A 19,776-nucleotide genomic window follows, 5' to 3' on the forward strand; every position below is an offset into this window, starting at 1 on the left:
ATATTTTTTAAATGCCCAGAGCTCACTATATATGTTATGTTTGGGCAGGTTTCCTGAGGAATTTGACAAGACGTCATTTCACAAAGTGCGCCATTCTGAGGATATGCAGTTTGCCTTTTCGTATTTTTATTATCTCATGAGTGCAGTTCAGCCACTGAATATATCTCAAGTTTTTGATGAAGTTGATACAGACCAATCTGGTGTATTATCTGACAGAGAAATCCGAACACTGGCTACCAGAATTCATGACCTGCCTTTAAGTTTACAGGTGATGTATTTTTTTCCCTAAACTTTCCCCTTTTCTCTTACATATTTCAGTACAATGCAGGTAAAAGTAATTCTCTTAATTATGTAATGAAGCTGTTCACAACTAGTCCATTTTTGGTGCCAGAATTAAACCAAATTTGAGGTTCATATTTTATGAGATTACGTTTTTAGGCTTTATGCATTGCTATTGTATTATCTGGAGAAGAGCCAGACTGTCCCTGCATATAAGATTGTTGTGACAAGTTCATTCAGGAGTTTCGGGTGTGGCCAACTGGACTTATGTCTCAGCCAGGCCTAGGTTGTTGCACAATCCCCAGTGTCACGGCATCCCCTAGTCCCAGGAGTGAGAGAGTCGCTAATGGAGAGTGCCAAAATGAATCTAATCACAGGACATCCCATCTGGGCACTCCACTGACCATCCTGTGTAAAATAGAGCCTCACAGTCCAAGATGTATTACTTTTAGATGAAGATGAAATATTTGTGTTTGTATTATCTCATTCTGTTTTTTCTAGGGTGTTTTTATTTCAAGAATCATCTAGTCAGACTCTCTTTGAAGATAGCAGTTAAATTAAAAAAAATTTAAGTTTATTTTTGAGAGAGAGAGAGAGGGAGCGAGGCAGGCAGGCGTGAACAGGGAAGGAACACAGAGAGAGAGGGAGACACAGAATCCAAAGCAGGTTCCAGGCTCCAGGCTATCAGCCCAGAGCCCATGAACTGCGAGATCATGACTTGAGCCGAAGTCAGCCACTTAACCAACTGAGCCACCCAGGTGCCCAGAAGATAGCATTTAAAGAAGTTTTGGAGACATTTACATAATTTTTATTTTTAAATCATAGTTATTACTTGTATTATACATAGGTTTATCCTTTTATTTTGCTTTGTTAGGATTTAACAGGTCTGGAACACATGCTAATAAATTGCTCAAAAATGCTTCCTGCTAATATCACTCAGCTAAGCAGTATTCCACCAACTCAGGAAGCCTACTATGATCCCAATCTGGTAAGTGGCATGAGTTCCTTTACGTAAAACAGAAAATATACTTTAAACAGTAGAAGCAGGCTCTGTATTTATCTTTGGTAGAAAACAGTAGTCCAGATAATCCAGAATCGTTTATATCTTGCTTTTCTCCTGCCTAGTGGATGATAAACTAATGTTGAGATTGGTTGCTAATATTCTGTAACCAGACATCTGTTCACTAAGTATAGCAGAAGATAGCCAGTGAAAATACTTGAGAGAGTTTTGCTGGTGGCACATCCTGTGTTCACACTCATTCAGGCTTCCCCCCACCTGTACTTCTGTATCTGTCCTTCACTGTCTGTCTTTCCTCCTCTAGTTTTCTTTCTAAAGCTTATAAACTTTGGGTTCTTAGTAAGACTTTACAGTTACCAAACCCCTGCACTTACACAGAATTTGCACGTTTCTCAGGAATATGATTTACAGATAGAAAGCAGTTATTCTTGTGTTGTTACAGGCACAATTAAAGATTATTGAGAGATTTTAGTTCCCTTTTGAAATGCAAACATTTTTCTTTATTAGCAAAGCATTTCAGTATTTGCCAGCTTTCTGGCATGAGATTTAGAATCAACAAATAAATATCCTTTGTATGTTAAGAATTAAGTAAAGTCTGCTAACGATTATAAGTTAGTCTTGAGGCTTATGCAAATAAACTGCTTGGAGCATGAGTACCAGTTATACTGGCAATATAAGTTAACATTACTCAAGTGAACTCTTAGCAAGATGTTGGCTTTATTACTGTAAGTAACTGATTACATGTAGGTTATTTTCTAATTAGACTTTAAGAATGACAGGTTAGCTTATGAGTATCATGTAGACCAGTTCATAACAGTTTGTTAAAAATTTTTCTTTCTGAAAAAAAATTGTAACAATAACTTATGAGACTATTTTAACAGATAGTATATAGTAATGTGTGATTAAAAAAATTTTTACAAAAACAGGCAGTTAGCCTGCAGGCTATAGCATGCCAATTAGATATTTTTCAAATATTGGATTAAAATATTTGTCTTTATTACTGAGCCTTTGGTTCCCTCCTCCCCCCTTAAATTTTACAATGAGGTTAGTGCTTCACTTGCCTCACCCTGGTCTTGGCCTGATGCAATGTCTATTTTCTCATAGCCACCAGTCACTAAGAGTCTAGTAACCAACTGTAAACCAGTAACTGATAAAATCCACAAAGCATATAAGGACAAAAACAAATATAGGTAAGTAGTACGTACATTTTCTCTGCTTAAGAATAATTGTAGGAGTCTGGTATTTTCATAATTTTACAATAGTTTATCTCTTAAGCCTTTTAAAATTTATGTGAAATTGTTTTCTTTAGTAATACCAAAAGGTTAAGTCATTCTCAGGATGTTGACTATTAAAGTTTTATAAACTACTTTTTTTATTGAAATTTTGTTTTTATTCCCATATAAATATTTAAACTCTTTAAATGTTTTGATAATTAGGTTTGAAATCATGGGAGAAGAAGAAATTGCTTTTAAAATGATTCGTACCAATGTTTCTCATGTGGTTGGCCAGTTGGATGATATAAGGAAAAACCCCAGGTACTTTCTTTTTTTTTTTTAACCCATAAACTTTTTTGAGTACTTTTTTAAGTTCATAGCAGAGTTGAACAGAAAATAGAGAATTCCCGTAACTTTAAACAATTACCTTTAATTATGCAAACAAACATGAAAAAAAAAGGCAGTAGGACTCAAGAGAAGGAAGTGGCTTGTTTTGTTTGGAGTAGATGGAAAGGTCTAATGGTGAAGTAGAGTTTGAGCTAGAGAAAGCAGTTGCGAGTTGAGATAGGGTTCCAGGGTTCCCCCAGGCACAGGGACTAGCATGGACTTCTAAGAGTTTGGTGACATAAGCTATTCAGTGAGGCCAAGCCGTGGGCTCCATTGTGGGGAGTGAAGCCAGACAGCTGGGACTCTTGTAGCCTTTCTAAAAAGGTGCTTCTAGAAAAGTTGTTTTGGCAGTTAGACTTTTTAATTCAAAGTAAAGTTCAGATTAGTTTCTGAGGAAAAAGAAATGTTCTCATAAATGTGAAAATGAATCCAGTAAACTTCAGTCATTCCTTGGGGATGAATAAATGTTCAGGTTTATATTAGCCTTGAAAATTTCCAGCCTGGGCACCCTAACATTTGCCTAAGATAGTTTGATAAAAATTGGTTAAAACCTGCATTTTTGAGTTTTGAACTTTAGTGGGAAGCATTTCATCAGGAAAAAAAGGTCTTTTTTTCCAGGAAAATTGAGTATGTCTCACCTGAGTCTTTTAAAATGCTTTTGTAAGTCTTTAGTTTCCTTATATTATGATTTTATTTATAAATGATCAGAAGATATAAAATTTCTAGACATTTTATTTTATTTTATTTTATTTTTAATTTTTTTTTCAACGTTTTTTATTTATTTTTGGGACAGAGAGAGACAGAGCATGAACGGGGGAGGGGCAGAGAGAGAGGGAGACACAGAATCGGAAACAGGCTCCAGGCTCTGAGCCATCAGCCCAGAGCCCGACGCGGGGCTCGAACTCACGGACCACGAGATCGTGACCTGGCTGAAGTCGGGCGCTTAACCGACTGCGCCACCCAGGCGCCCCTCTAGACATTTTAAAGCCATGGTATTTTTTTCTGAAAATCTCATTCCTGGTTGTGGGTGGGGGCAGAAATGGGAATTTTAAGAAAAATGGAAACACCTTTAATGCTTATTTAGTATATTCAGTAATTTGGTACAATACTTCCTACAGAATAACAAGTATTTCCCAAAGGCCAAGCAAACAGTAAGCCATCATAATAATCACCCGGCTTGCAGCTCTCTGTATTTGCTGTTCCTTCTGACTGGAATGCCCTGCCCTAAGTTTTAAAAATAACTTTAAAAACCAATTTCAATACTTGCTTTTTGCTTCTCCCATTTGTTGGTGTGCTCTCTCAGTCATGTAGTTATCTATAGCAATACCATGTGAGAATTTGTAGTTTTCAGTTGTACCTTATACTTTTATGTCTTTGTGCCAGTTTGAAAGTTTTTGGATGAGCAGTTCATAGACCTACACGGTACTTAAAGAGACAGGATTTTAACTAGAAAGACACATGGCAGTCGAGGCTTAGTGTCTCCCCGGCCCAGATACCTCCTGTGACCTTGAACAGTCTTACCATTTTTAACTCTTGATTTGCTTTGTTTTACTTTTATGGGTGCTCATTTATTTTTCTTTTAATGTTTATTTATATTTGATAGAACACAAGGGGGGAGGAGAAGAGAGAGAAGGAGACACAGACTCCGCAGCGGGCTCTAGGTTCTGAGCTGTCCACACAGAGCCCGATGTGGGGCTCGAACCCACAGACCATGAGATCATGACCTGAGCTGGAGTCCGTTGCCCATCCGACTGAGCCACCCAGGTGCCCCTATGTGTGCTCATTTTTAAGTTAGGAGTGGAAAACCAGTATTCTGACTGAAAGTTTAAGGACACACTTGCACCATTAACAAGGAGTCTGGGCTAGGCTGAATCCAGGCTTTTTCTTCCAGCCTCCTCATCTCTGCTGCCCTCCTGCTTGTGTTGGCTTCATCTTCAGGCGGGAGATAGGGCAGCCACAGTAATTCTAGATGGCCCTGCAGATGGAGCCATGCTCTGAGGCAGAAAGGGACTGCCCCTTTTGTGCTGTCCCTCCACTTTTACTCCAGTCACGGACTGTGAAGAGGAGGGATTCATGTAGAGTCAGGAGCTGCCTCGGGGGTGAAGTGGGCTTGCCTCCCTTTGAATCAGCTCATGGGGAGAGAAATACTGAACAAAATGCAAATTCTCTTTGGAAGAAAGGGGGTGGTGTTTGCTGGGCACCCAGCAGGGTCTGCTTTAGCTACTTGTATCCACCCCCACCCTTTGTCTCATGCACATGCCTTCTTCTTTCATTTTTCCCAACTTTCTGAAAAATTTTGAAGATACAGAAAAATTGAAAAAAAAAAATAGTACAATAAATCTCATAAATACTTAACCCAGATTTTAAAATTGTCAGCATTCTGTCATATTTGCTTGATCTCTTTTTATCTACACATAACACAGACACACACACACACAGGTTTTGTTTTTGTTACTGGATGGTTTTTTAACCATCTGAAAATTAGTTTCAGACATCCATATACTTTACTTCTCATTATTCTAGTACATATCTTCTAAAGCCAAACCATTCTCTTTTATTTTTATTTTTTGAACATTTTTGAGAAGGAGCATGTGCGTGCGTGGGGTAGGGACAAAGAGGGGTGGGAGAGAGAATCCCAAGCAGGCTCCACACTGTTAGAGCAGAGCCCGACGCAGGGCTCAAACTCACAAACTGAAATCATGACCTGAGTTGAAAACAAGAGTCAGACACTTAACCGATTGAGCCACCAGGAACCCTCAAACCATTCTCCTTTATACCAAAGACCATTAACATGTATCTGAGAACCTTAACAGTGACTAATACCACCTAATAGATCATCTATATTCAAATTTCCCTAGTTGCCTCCAAATGCCCTTTATAGCTATTTTTTTTTAAATGCAGGATATAATTAAATCAAGGCTCATGCATTGTTATTTTGTTAACCTGCCTTTTTAGTACTCCTTTAGTTTAAAGCAGTCCTCAAGTTTAGAGAGTAGATAGGATAATGAACTTTCACCCATCACTCATCTTCAATAAGAAGTGATTTATGGTTGTTCTTTCATCTAAACACATCATTCCTTTACTACCACTTCCTGATTGTTTTTATGTAAATCTCAGACACTGTATCATTTTATCTCCAGATTTATATATATATATTTCTCTAAATTATAACAACTCTTTAAAAATAACCAGAATATCATTATTTATTCCTTAATATGATAAACTATCTGGTCAGTGCACACATTTCTCCAGTTGTCTTTTCTAAGCATTTATGTTTTTTAAGTTTATTGATTTGAAGTGGTATCAAGTAAACTCACTGCATTTAAATCTACAGGTTTTCCCTCAACCTCTCTTAGCCATATAATTTTTTGTGTGTATACGAAGAAATCCAGTTATATATTCTGTATTTTTCCTTACTTAGGATTTCTCTGATTGTGTCTCAGTTCTCTGTGTGTGTGTGTGTGTGTGTGTGTGTGTGTGTGTGTGTGTGTGTGTCTCAGTTCTTTAACATGTTCCTAGGTCTCTGTTTTTCCTATAAATTGGTAGTTGAATCTGAGAGCTTTATTAAAATTTGGTGGGGGTATTTTTGTTGTTATTTCTTTTTTTTATTTTAAAATGCACAAGTACTTCAAAACTGGTGTTATCCCTGACTACTGTTTCAGTGGGTGACTTTGCCTTGAAGGGAACTTGAAACAAGTAGAGAAGCATCATCTGTCATGTGCTTTTTGCTAGAACAGTAGTATCTTATAGGTTCGTTGGAGATATATTAAGAAGTCATCAAACTCACAGAATCTATAGCTATAAGGTACCATATCTATGTCACTGTTCTTTAGTACTATAACTGTGGCAGTTTAGAGAACTTGCTTTTAGGTGCTTAACAGTTTTTCCCCTGGCTGCCAACAAAAATGCTCTAGTCAGTAAACTACATTTATTAAACACTTAACTGGGGACATGCTAAACAGAAATCATTAAATTAATTTACTCCAACAGCTAGAAGGCACTTTTAAGATTATCTTCCCTAGCTCTTCTTTGTTTTATAGGTGAGGAATATCCAAAGAAAATTTTATAGGATATTACGCTCCCAGAGAATCATATCAGTACATGCAACAGCTTGGAACATTTAAGTGTTCATTTAAATGTGTTCATTTAAAATATACTTGGAATCTACATTTCTTGTTTTATTATGTCAAGATCATTCTTACCATAACCAATAACCCCAGATCTCTATTATCTCTAGGAAGTTTGTTTGCCTGAATGACAACATTGACCACAATCATAAAGATGCCCAGACAGTGAAAGCTGTTCTCAGGGACTTCTATGAGTCCATGTTCCCCATACCATCCCAGTTTGAGCTGCCAAGGGAGTATCGAAACCGTTTCCTCCACATGCATGAGCTGCAGGAATGGTAAGGTCTCATGTTCACATATGGGTGTGGGTGTGTGTGTGTGTGTGTGTGTGTGTGTGTGTGTGTGTGTGTGTTTTAGAGAGATGAAATTTCTTTAATGTATTATTTGATCTATAATTACTTTGTAAAAATACACTTAAAAGTTTTTATTGAGCTTACTGGCCAAGCACATCTGCTGAGCCTCATTCTCTACCCTATTTCTTGAGTACCTGCTGTATGGGAGGAGAACATAGTAACAGAAGCTGAGTGATTTGCTCAAGGTGAAGTAGCTGAGAAGTGGTAAATCCAGCCTGATTTCCAACCCTCCAGTTCCACTGTAATCCAAAGCTATTTTATAAATGTTTCCTTCATGTCTTATTTTACTACTATTTACTCCATGCAGGGCTAGGAATACATAGACGAAAGGAGTATGGTACCAGGCTATGAGGCATTCACAGTCCCTTCAGGGAGACAGGCTGCAGGCAAACAGTTGTGATACCAAGTGCTGTGGCGTGGTTCAGTGCTACTGGAGTTTGGATGAGGGAGTAGCTAATTCTGTTAGGGGAAGGTGACATTTGGACCTGGTTTTGAATTATGAAAAGGACATTTCCGGGTAGGAAAGCATGTTCCTGGTAGAAGAAATGGCATGTGCAAGGCACAGAGGTGTAAAATAGAGTGCTTTGGAGAAAAGGGAGAGATTGTGAAGGGCTGTATCTGAATTAGGCTTTTTTTCTTTAGAGAATGGGGCTCCCCAGAGAAATTTTTTTAGATGTTTGTAGTGATCAGACTTCATGATTTGGAAAGATAACTAATAGTATGGGGTTGGACTGGTGAGGAAGTTGTTTGGAGTGAGGCAGTATTGTCTAGAAACTGGAGGCAGGGATACAAGTACTAAGCATTTTAGTAGTTATGAAACAGTCAGTCAAGGTGTGAAGCAAGGACACACAGTTCAGGAAATAAGGAGAAAGCAGTAGACAGAATTGGGACAGATTGTAGAGAGAAAATTAGCAATCTCGGCAACTAGAATGCTTTGGTGTCTTCGAGTTGGGAAAGTGAGACAGCATGCAGATTGCTAATATTTATATATTTTTTATTTTTGAAATGAGAAGTTATTACTAAATTGTGGGTCTTGTCTTCTAGGAATGGTTTCTCCTCATTTTATTTTCCTTTAGCTCAAAGGAAAGAGATTTCTGGATGGTTTCCCCAAATCCAGTTTGTGACTTAATTTATCTTCAAGGGCCTAATTGAGTGAGAAAGGAGTGGGCTTAAGAGTAGTTTGAGAGGACTTTGATTTCTGTGCTATACAAATGAGATAAATCAGGTGTAGGACCTTTTTTCAATTCCCTCATCTGGGGGCTTCATTTTCCTCATCCTGCTCCACTTCTGGATCATCTCTCACTGCTGAGCACCAACACCACCCTACCTTCTAGAAACTTTACTTTTTCTCTTTCCTTTCATGACATCGTGCTCCTGTGTCCCCTATTACCTTTCTCTGGTTTCCTGATAGGCTTTCTTCTTGTTCCTTGGGTACAGCACTTTCTGCACTGTACAGCAGTCTATAGGGTGCACTTGTCTCTCCTGGTAAACTGTGAGCCCACTTCAGGAGCAGAGATGGTGTCTTACTCTTTTTGAGTCCACAGTGCCTCTCTAGCACATGGTAGGTGCTTGGTGGATGCGAGTGACTGAGGAAACCTCCAGCTCTTTTAAGGTTCTCTGGTTGCTGGGACAATTTTTTAGTTGTGTTACAGTCTGTGGTTTCTTGGCTCTTTAAATTACATATTGATTCTGAATGACACTGTAGACATTAGAACTGACTGCATTGGTTGTGATCCTATTAAGAGACATAGGAAATACAGGAGGAAAAACAGACGTACCATTATCAATACGGGACTTGAAGTAGAGACATCCACTGCCAAACTGTAAATGAGGTTCTGAACTCAGTGCAGAGGCCTAAATTTGGTAGTCATTAATATATCTTACAAGCCTATGTTAAAAGCATATGTTTAATCTTCATAATAAATTATTTCCAAATTACAGATGAGGAAACTGTGCTTTACTGCCTCTATCCCCAATATCCTATTTCCAAGTCCAGTTGCTTCTACTCTCAGATTGTCTCTTCTGTTGCTTCTTTCATTCTCACTGCCCTTCACTAGGTTTTCATACCCAGACTAATGTGACTGCCTGGCTGGTTACCTCTGGTCACCTGACATGCATCCTTCAGATGGCCACCTTTTTCACCGATTGTCTCTCTCTCTCACACACACAGACACACACCTGCCATTTCATATGCTTTCCCACTAGAGTATTATGTCCAAACCCCATTGCATGGTTTTCCAGAACACCTGCAGTTAATGCCCACCTGCCTTGCCGTGGCTTAGCTCTCTCCCTGATGCCCCCTAGGACTGACTTCCTTCATTCTGCAGGACTCAGCTTGCTAATCTGACTCTGCTGATGCTCACAGCCTTACTCAGCTAAATGCTTTCCCTCTCTGCTTCAAGGCTTGAATGAAATGTCACCATCCCTGAGGTGCTTTCTTCATTATGCTGTTTTCCCCAAGACTTTGCTTTTGATAATACATTTTTGGGTCCATCTTGTGTGATGGCTGTTCATCTGCAGGTCAGTGACTCCCCAGGTCGGTAAACACTTTAGAGCATGGACTTCGTCTTGTTCATCCGTCTGTATCCACAGGAAGTATTGACTGAATGACTATGAAGAAATGGATATGAATGCATAAATAAAAGTAAATGAAAGTGTGCTTTTGTCTAAATTCTAAATGCTAGAAGTAATTTTCTTTTGAAGTCCTCTTTTCTGCTTGGATAACTTTTACAATTCAGATATAATGTTTACCATGACATAATGAAAAATCTGAACTCGTGTTGGAAACGTACATTGTATTAACATTTTCAGATTGCCTCCAGTGATTTTGTGTTTCAAGACTTTTTGGTAAACTAGCATATAACTAATACAGTGAAACTATGCACAGAAACCAAAGACTGTAAGACAAACATATTTGTTTTTTCTCTCTCTCTGAATAGGAGAGCATATCGAGACAAATTGAAGTTTTGGACTCATTGTGTACTAGCAACATTGATTATGTTTACTGTATTCTCATTTTTTGCTGAACAGGTAAGTGTTACATATTTTATGTGGGGATCAAACTGTTTTTTAATATGTGAATATTTGATTCTTTTAGTAAGTGACATTAATTTACAACAAGAAAATTTTAATTTGGCATATAACTCAGGTGTCGATATGTCAAACATATTTCAAAATATTCAGGCAACAAACATAATAGCTTTTTATTCATTTACCTTCTGGATACACTATGAGTATTCTTTTTTACCTGGAACTCAGTAGATTAACTTGTAGACATCAAGCTAAAACAAAAAATCTCTAAGTATTTCTAACCAAAAAACCACCTAGAATCCTCATCTGATACTGATTTTGTATGGGTTTCCAATATTTTTTCTTATAACTTTTCTAAAAGGTGACCACCACAGTGTCTTATCTTCAGGTCTCCCAGTGTTCTGTGGACAGTGCCCATTGTGCTTGTGTTTCTCTCAATTACATTTCCTTTGAATTGCTGGGAGTTCTCTCCATGCAGGCATGCACACAACTCCTTCAGGAGTATAAGGGAGGTTTGTGAGGTAAAAAGAAAGGGATCAAAGAATCCTTATTTGGTGTAGGCATGCAATGCTCTAAACAGAAAGGGCTGAAGAAGAAAGGGAACAGTGTCTGGGCTGACCTGACTTACTGGGGCATGCAAACCTCACCTCAGCCTTCATTTGAGGTGACTGTTGAGTGGAGATTTTCTAGCTGTCACTTATGGGAAACTTGCACTGAGTTTACATAAACTGAGAAGGAGGAAGAGGCTGAAGTATTGAGAACCTTAGAATAAGCAGTGCATGGGCCTTCTGCTGCAAATGGAAGGAAATGAGGAAATGGAGATTGGGCAGTTGAACAGGATTGCTATTTAATCTTCACCTGCATCCCAGTAAATCTTGTTCTTGATATTTGTTGCCATTATTCCTGGCCGGTAAAAATCTTAGAAAAAAATCTTCAAAAAAAATTGTTCCTGCTTTAGAACAGAGGTCCAATGAGGAACGTAGGAGTCAGCTGTGTGCTGCCTGTGATGGGGAAGGAGAGGCATCTCGGCTCAAAGGAACAGTTCATGGCAGTGGGAAGGAACAAGAGGGCCAGTCTTTCATCTGTGTCATTTATACCAGCAGAGAACAGGGAACTAGAGAGGAAGAGGGAGAAAAGGGAAGAATAAATCCTCTCGTCTCCTTGCTCTTTACCTACTTGAAGCAAATTCCTTAACCTCTACCACGCTCCCCAACAAACCAGCCAGTGCTGCTGCTTCCTCTGCCCCACAGTCCCAGCTCATCACTCAAACCGTGGTGGCCTGTGCTTGGGAAAAGCCCTGCTTCTACCTTGAGATGGAGGGGTAGACAGTATGATCCCAAATTGAAACCATAAAGAACACATTTGTTTTTCTCACTGACACTTTGTTATGATGAGGGTCAGGTTTTTTATTTCAGACGTATCATGGATAAATTTTTTTTTTAATTTTTTAAATGTTTATTTCTGAAACAGAGCATGAGTGGGGGAGGGGCAGAGAGAGAGGGAGACACAGAATCCGAAGCAGGCTCTAGGCTCTGAGCTGTCAGCACAGAGCCCGACACAGGGCTCGAACTGAGATCATGACCTGAGCCGAAGTTGGTCGCTCAACCAACTGAGCCACCCAGGCACCCCTGATAAATGGTTTCTATGAGAAGTATTTATCCAAGTTCTAAGCCAATAATTTACAAAGTAGCAATTTGTGTTAAAACCCATTTCACAAATTAGGTATTACCTGTATTTTCAAATGATATTGCTATGTTTAAGGGGAAAGTGATAGGATTTTAATACAGGGTTTTAAAAAAAAATTGACATATTTAGTCATTTTCAGATCAAGAGGCAGTGTTTTAATAAGCTACACAGCTTTCTAGAAAGACTTGACAAACAGGTATCTTGAAAATAAATATGCTTGGTAATCACTATGTAAAAATTTGTGGTTATAGGTCTTTTAAATAGTGGAGCTGGGCCGAAATAATTTTAATCCTTGTGGGTTTAAATATTTTGTGGGCACATATCTAGGCATATTGACTCTATAACAAAAGTAGTAGTTGGTTTTATTTTGGGGAGGAATGATGGAGACTTGCTTTTTTTTTTTTTATGTAGAAGACTAGAAATGATTAAGGTCATATGACTATCAGAATTTAACATGTGTCGACATGGAGAAAATTTATTTTCTGTCTTTATTATCTAGTTAATTGCACTAAAGCGGAAGGTATTTCCGAGAAGGAGGATACAGAAAGAAGCTAGTCTCGATCGAATCAGGGTATAGAAGATCTTCATTTGAAAATCATCTACCTCAGCATTCACTGAGCATTTTAAAACCCGGCATCACAGAGATGTCTTCGTGACATCAGCCAGCTTGGCCTGAAGAAGGAAAAGCATCCAGTACAATACTTGTTTTGTGGTGTGAATATAGCCTACTGACCAGTAATTGTTTAACCAAGACATGGAAAACTTGTGTGTTGAGCAGCTCTGGACTGGTTTTACTTTTAAAGCATTTGCTCCTGGACCCATCATTCTTTTACTGAAAAGGCTCACTGACAAGAGACAGCTGCTGAGTTCCCATAGCAATCATTGCCCATTAACTTTCACATGAGAAGCCTTGGCTAGCTTGGGAGCCATTGCTAAGAGAACCCAGTCTTTGCATTCCAAAGCCTTTTGCTGTGGTTTTACATTTTTGGGTTTTTTTGTTTTTGTTTTTCCCATTTCCTATTTTTAAAATCAGTAGCTACTAAGTTAACTAGTTACCCTTGCTTCCGAAAATAATGAATTGGGATGTCTAAACACATTTTTATAGATGTTATTTAAATAATGCAACAATACCACCTCCTACTGGAAATACCTAAATTATGGATTTTATTAACATTTAAGACTGTAAGTGGTCAACTACTGAGGAGATCAATGACTGACATCTGAAGTACTTTGTGCTTGTTTACTTCAGCCCCTAAGAATGTGATTTCATGTGCAGGCCTAATTACAAAGGGCTAGAGTTAAGTAGCAGAGCTACCTTTCAGATGTAATTATGTTTTGGAAATGTACATATTCAAACAGAAGTGCCTCATTTTAGAAATGAGTAATGCTGATGGTACTGGCACATTACAGTGGTGTCTTTTTTAATACTCAGTATAATTCTAGTAGCCATCTCTTTCAGCTGGTTTCATATAATGCAGGGGTCAGCAAACTTTCTGTAACAAGCCACATAGTAAATATTTGCAGGCCATATGTATCTCTGTTGCATATTCTTCTTTATTGTTTAGGTGTTTTATTTTTTTTTTAACCTTTAAAAATGTCAAAACCGTGTTTAGCTTGCAGCTGTACAAAAACAGGCCACCAGCTGAATTTGGCCCATAGGCCATTGTTTGCTGACCACTGGGATAGAGAACTAGTATTTTTATGTATGAGTAAGCCCTGATGTTCAGCTCTATTTTATTTATATCATTATATGGTGGATTTCTGGAGACCAGATTCCGTAAGTCCTTTTTGAACTCTAACAGGTATTTTAGATCATGATCTCAACAGTATTCTTTCAAAATGGCACACATATTTTGTAAAAAAAAAACTTGTAAATACAGTGTTTGTGCTACAAGAGTTATGTATTTCAAAATGTGAAATCTCATAAAAACTTACATTTTGTCTGATGCTTTGATTTTTAAATCTTTGAGGAATGAGTTTATTGTTATCCAGAGTCCATAATCACTTGAGTGCTTGTACAGTGTATCAGTGTCTACTGAACACTACTGATAATAAATGGAAAGTAGTGTAGGAAGGTAGTACTAGAACATACTGGAGAATGTCCTTTAATAGGGGGGAAAATAAGTTCTAAATGGGATTTATTATACAGTAAAAATTTAGGATGTATCTTGGTATTCTAAACATGAATTTATTATAGAAAAATTATAGAGAAATGAATGGGTGTACTGGAGATTCTGTAGTTAGATGAATAGTCCATATCTAATTAAGAACATAACAGATAATGTGATAGAAAACAGAATCCTAGAATATTCATAGAACCATTCATCTAAATGGTCCTGTAGAATTATTAGAGTGGAAGAACCTCAGAAGCTGATGAGTTTCAAAAATTTTAAAGCCCCAGAACCATTAATTCAAATGAAATCCTACCGAAGACTAGTGTATAATATAGAAGGAAAGCTCCTCATCCTGCTTGACCCCAAGCTGATGCCTCCAAACTCTCAGCCTTGATAGGAAAAATTTTCACAATGACTCCCTGGACTACCCGTTGCATTTTATCATCAAGCACACCAGAGTTAGGAAGATTATGTGATTTGTCTAAGATCTCACAGTCAGAAGTATATGTAGTCAGACTTCTGGGATTTGAAGGACATTGTTTGCTACAATTCAGCTTTCTCCTAAAATGTGGGAGGCAGTACCTGGGGTTTACCTCAGAGACTTATGGTGATGATTAAAATAAATGGCAGATGTAGTATACCCAGCACAGTGCCTGGGAAATGACTCCTGCCTGGTAATGTCAGTGGTGATGATGGCAGGGTGAAAGTGTGTGTGTAAAGGACTGCTATCTAGACCAGGGGTGAGGTTTTTCATCCCATTTCATTGGGATGAAATGATTACGTTGCCCTTAGCTAAGAAAGTTATACATATTCTCATTAAAAAAAATTAATTTTTTTGCCTACCCTGTTTCTCGGAAACTATTTTATTTTTTGAGAGAGCAAGAGTGCACAAGCAAGAGAGGGGGAAAAGGAGAGGGAGAGAATTTTAAGCAGACTCCATGCCCAGCAGCCCCTGATGGAGCCTGATGGGCTCAAAATCATGACCTGAGATAAAATCAAGAGTCGGATGCTTAACACACTGAGCCACCCAAGTGCCCCCAAAAGTGTTAATTTTTAAAATTATATCTACATATACCAAAAAGCATACAAAGTATGATGAGTAACAGCTCAAGGATTTAAAAGGGAAGTGTAATCATAACTCAGGCCAAGATATTTAAGGAAGAAACAGCATTGATCCCACAAAAATCTAGATGGTAGAAAACAAAGGAAACACCATCTAACCTCATCCGTTGAGGTGAACACAAAGCCTGGCTCAGTTACCATAAGAGAGGAAAACCACACACCATCTTATCTCATAAGAATCCCATATGAGGGGTGCCTGGGTGGCTTAGTGGGTTAAGCATCTGACTTGTGCTCAGGTCATGATCTTGCAGTTTGTGAGTTCAAGCCCCACGTCGGGCTGTGTGCTGACAGCTCAGAACCTGAACCCTGCTTCAGATTCTGTGTCTCCTTTCTATGCCCCTCCCCCACTCGTGCTATGTCTCTCAAGAATAAATTAATGTAAAAAAAAAAAAATCCCACATGAAAACTAGGCCAGATTCAGTTATCCTTCAAAGGGGAACTCTTTTTATTGATCAAACTGAGTCCACTCAAGGAATTCAAGGTTGACCCAACACTTGAAAATCGGCACAGGTTTTGGGAACGCAAACTGGTGCAGCCAGTCCGGAAAACAGTATGGAAGTTCCTCAAAATAGTAAAAATAGAACTACCCTACAACCCAGCAATTGCACTACTAGGTATGTTATCCAAGAGACACAGGTATGCTGTTTCAAAGGAGCACATGCACCCCAATGTTTACAGCAGTACTATCAACAATAGCTAAAGTATGGAAAGAGCCCAAATGTCCATCGATGGATGAATGGATAAAAAAGATGTGGTATATATATATATATATATATACACACACACACATACACAGTGGAGAATTACTCGAAATCAAAAAGAATCTTGGCATTTGCAGCTACATGGATGGAACTAGAAGGTATTATGCCAAGCGAAATTAGAGAAAGACAAATCTATAACCTCACTCATATGAGGACTTTAAGATAAAAAACAGATGAACATAAGGGAAGGGAAGCAAATATCATATAAGAACAGGGAGGGGCACAAAACTGAAGAGACTCTTAAATATGGAGAACAGAGGGTTACTGGTGGGTTGCGGGAGAGGGGCTCATCTAAATGGGTAAGGGGCACTGAGGAATCTACACCTGAAATCATTGTTGCACTATATGCTAACTTGGATGTAAGTTAAAAAAAATAAATTTAAAAAAATAAGTAAAAAAAGAACCGAAAACAAAAAAAGAAAATCAGTACAGTTTACATCAGCAGGACTGACAACTGCAAGACCATCTCAATGGACCTTTTTTCAAAAAAGATTATAAAAAATTTAAAAGTAGAGTCTAGCATAGGACTTCGATCTGTTCAACAGTTACCAAGATTTTGCCACATTTGTTTGAGCTATTCTTTGTTTTTCTTTGTTGATATATTTCCAAGTAAATCCCAACTTCATGGAGTACAAAGTCTCAGTAAGGAGAGGGGAAGGAGCTTCTTGTCAGTCTTAGTTGCTCCTTCTTCCACTTGCCCTAATGACAGCTACATCTTTGTAAACACATTGTGTGTGCTAAATGCTTTATGTTCATAATCCCATTTCATCCTCCCCACATCCCTACGTTATCATTGGGACCTAACTAGTTTAAGTGGCTTGCTCAAGGTCTGTAACTATTAAGTGGCAGCATCAGCTTTTGACCCAAGTGTCTCCAAAATTAATTCTTAGCCACTAAGATACAAAAAGGGACTGTAAGGTTCAAAAAGAACAACCCACTTAAGGGATAAACAAGGGTGGAGGAGACAGATACCCTGCCAGGACTGTTGTTCAACACAGCCCATCCCTGCCTTGTATGTCAGCATTTCTCCCCAATAGTGGGGTCGTGGCAGCTCCTGGCTCATATCTCTCATAGAGGCAGGAAGTTTCCTCTCTGGCTCCAGTATAGAAAACATTGATGGAGAGGAGTTACTGTGATTTGTGCCTACTTCTATAGACAGGCAGATGGAGACTTTTACCAAAAGAAAGAGGGGAGGAGTACTGGGGTGACAAAAACACTAGCTTCACAGAATAAAGTTTGGGTACATGTGGAAGATCAATTTCCTGGGTTACTTAAGTTGAAGGCAAGCTGTCATACTTTAAAAAAAAATTAGAGGAAGAAGGCTTCTGGGAAGATGGTGGCATAGGAGGATGCTGGGCTCACCGTATCCTGCGGATCACTTAGATTCCACCCACACCTGCCTAAATAACCCAGAAAATCCCCAGAAGACTAGAAGAATGTATTCTCTGGAGCCAAGCGTAGACGAGAGGTCCACGGAAGAGGGTAGGAAGGGCGGAAAGGTGGTGCGCACTACACAGACTGGCGGGAGGGAGCCAGGGCGGAGGGGCAGCCTGCCAGCAAAGCCGAGCCCCCGCGTCTGGCTTGCAAAAACGGAGGGGCCGGACGGAGTGTGTTCTGACAGCAAACGGGACTTAACATCTGGAAGGTTATAAGTTAACAGATCTGCTCAGAGAACGGGAGGGCGCAGGACAATGGGAGGGAAAGTTGTTGGGCCCCGGACAACAGAGCGCAGCTTGGCGGGGAACAAAGGTGCTCGCCAGTGCCATCTCCCTCGCCCATCCCCCACCAAAATCCCAAAGGGAACCAGTTCCCGTCAGGGAACTTGCTTGCACCACACAAACACCCAACACCGTGCTTCTGTGGATCCATCCCTCCGGCGGGGGGGGGGGCAGGTCTGACTCCCTCCTGGTGCAGCAGGGCCCCTCCCGAAGCAGATCACCGAAGGATAAGCGAGCTGAGCCTACCCCTCCCGCCCCTGTGCACCTTGCCAATCCACCCCAGCTAATATGCCAGATCCCCGGCACCACAGCCTGGCAGTGTGCAAGTAGCCCAGATGGGCCACGCCACCCCACAGTGAATCCCGCCCCTAGAAGAGGGGAAGAGAAGGCACACACCAGTCTGACTGTGGCACCAGCGGTGGGCTGGGGGCAGACATCAGGTCTGACTGCGGCCCCGCCCACCAAAGCAAGTTATTCAAGACAGCACAGGGGAAGTGCCCCGCAGGTCCGCACCACTCCAGGGACTATCCAAAATGACGAAACGGAAGAATTCCCCTCAAAAGAACCTCCAGGAAATAACGACAGCTAACGAACTGATCAAAAACGATTTAAACAATATAACAGAAAGTGAATTTAGAATAATAGTCATAAAATTAATCGCTGGGCTTGAAAACAGTATAAAGGACAACAGAGAATCTATTGCTACAGAGATCAAGGGACTAAGGAGCAGCCAGGAGGAGCTAAAAAATGCTATTAATGAGCTGCAAAATAAAATGGAGACGACCACAGCATGGACTGAAGAGGCAGAGGAGAGAACAGGTGAACTAGAAGATAAAATTATGGAAAAAGAAGAAGCTGAGAAAAAGATTTAAAAAATCCAGGAGTATGAGGGGAGAAATTAGAGAACTAAGTGATGTACTAAAGAGAAATAATCTACACATAATTGGTATTCCAGAGGAGGAAGAGAGAGGGAAAGGTGCTGAAGGTGTACTTGAAGAAATAATAGCTGACAACTTCCCTGAACTGGGGAAGGAAAAAGGCATTGAAATCCAAGAGGCACAGAGAACTCCCTTCAGACATAACTTGAATCGATCTTCTGCACGACATATCATGGTGAAACTGGCAAAATACAAGGATAAAGAGAAAATTCTGAAAACAGCTAGGGATAAACATGCTCTAACATATAAAGGGAGACTGATAAGACTAGTGACGGATCTCTCTACTGAAACTTGGCAGGCCAGAAAGGAATGGCAGGAGATCTTCAATGTGATGAACAGAAAAATATGCAGCCGAGAATCCTCTATCCAGCAAATCTGTCAATTAGAATAGAAGGAGAGATAAAGGTCTTCCCAAACAAACAAAAACTGAAGGAATTCATCACCACTAAACCAGCCCTACAAGAGATCCTAAGGGGGATCCTGTAAGACAAAGTACCAGAGACATCGCTACAAGCATGAAACCTACAGACATTACAATAACTCTAAACCCGTATCTTTCTATAATAACACTGAATGTAAATGGACTAAATGTGCCAACCAAAAGACATAGGGTATCAGAATGGATAAAAAAACAAGACCCATCTATTTGCTGTCTACAAGAGACTCATTTTAGACCTGAGGACACTTTCAGATTGAAAGTGAGGGGATGGAGAACTAGTTACTATGCCACTGGAAGTCAAAAGAAAGCTGGAGTAGCCATACTTATATCAGACAAACTAGACTTTAAATTAAAGGCTGTAACACGAGATAAAGAAGGGCATTCTATAATAATCACAGGGTCTATCCATCAAGAAGAACTAACAATTATAAATGTCTATGCACCGAATATGAGAGCCCCCAAATATATAAAACAATTACTCACAAACATAAGCAACCTTATTGACAAGAAAGTGGTAATTGCAGGGGACTTTAATACCCCACTTAAAACAATGGATAGATCATCTAGAGACACATGGTCAATAAAGAAAC

The 19,776-nt window shown here is 39.5% G+C and overlaps 2 protein-coding genes across 5 annotated transcripts in view; one reads left to right on the forward strand and one right to left on the reverse strand.

The window, feature by feature from the left end:
- GNPTAB (N-acetylglucosamine-1-phosphate transferase subunits alpha and beta) overlaps nucleotides 1–14,040 on the forward strand; it is a 74,221-nt gene extending 60,181 nt beyond the window's left edge. For all 3 annotated transcript variants that reach the window (XM_086712525.1, XM_086712524.1, XM_086712526.1), the window contains 7 exons: nucleotides 49–268; nucleotides 1,154–1,267; nucleotides 2,402–2,487; nucleotides 2,734–2,832; nucleotides 7,136–7,303; nucleotides 10,318–10,408; nucleotides 12,594–14,040. In XM_086712525.1, coding sequence (XP_086568651.1) covers nucleotides 49–268; nucleotides 1,154–1,267; nucleotides 2,402–2,487; nucleotides 2,734–2,832; nucleotides 7,136–7,303; nucleotides 10,318–10,408; nucleotides 12,594–12,671 — 856 coding nt within the window. In that variant the 3' untranslated portion in view covers nucleotides 12,672–14,040. The remainder of the gene's footprint in view (nucleotides 1–48; nucleotides 269–1,153; nucleotides 1,268–2,401; nucleotides 2,488–2,733; nucleotides 2,833–7,135; nucleotides 7,304–10,317; nucleotides 10,409–12,593) is intronic.
- Nucleotides 7,404–19,776, reverse strand: part of LOC147578953 (uncharacterized) — a 32,531-nt gene continuing 20,158 nt past the window's right edge. The window contains exon 2 of one of the 2 annotated variants that reach the window (XM_086712529.1): nucleotides 7,404–9,988. In XM_086712529.1, the coding sequence (XP_086568655.1) occupies nucleotides 9,821–9,988 (168 nt within the window). In that variant the 3' untranslated portion in view covers nucleotides 7,404–9,820. Of the gene's footprint in view, nucleotides 11,523–19,776 lie in introns of both variants that reach the window. The other variant, XM_086712530.1, reaches the window with a different exon arrangement.

Source organism: Puma concolor, chromosome B4, assembly GCF_028749965.1.
Source record: "Puma concolor isolate L17-30 chromosome B4, mPumCon1.1.hap2, whole genome shotgun sequence".
In the NCBI taxonomy this organism is placed as follows: domain Eukaryota; kingdom Metazoa; phylum Chordata; class Mammalia; order Carnivora; family Felidae; genus Puma; species Puma concolor.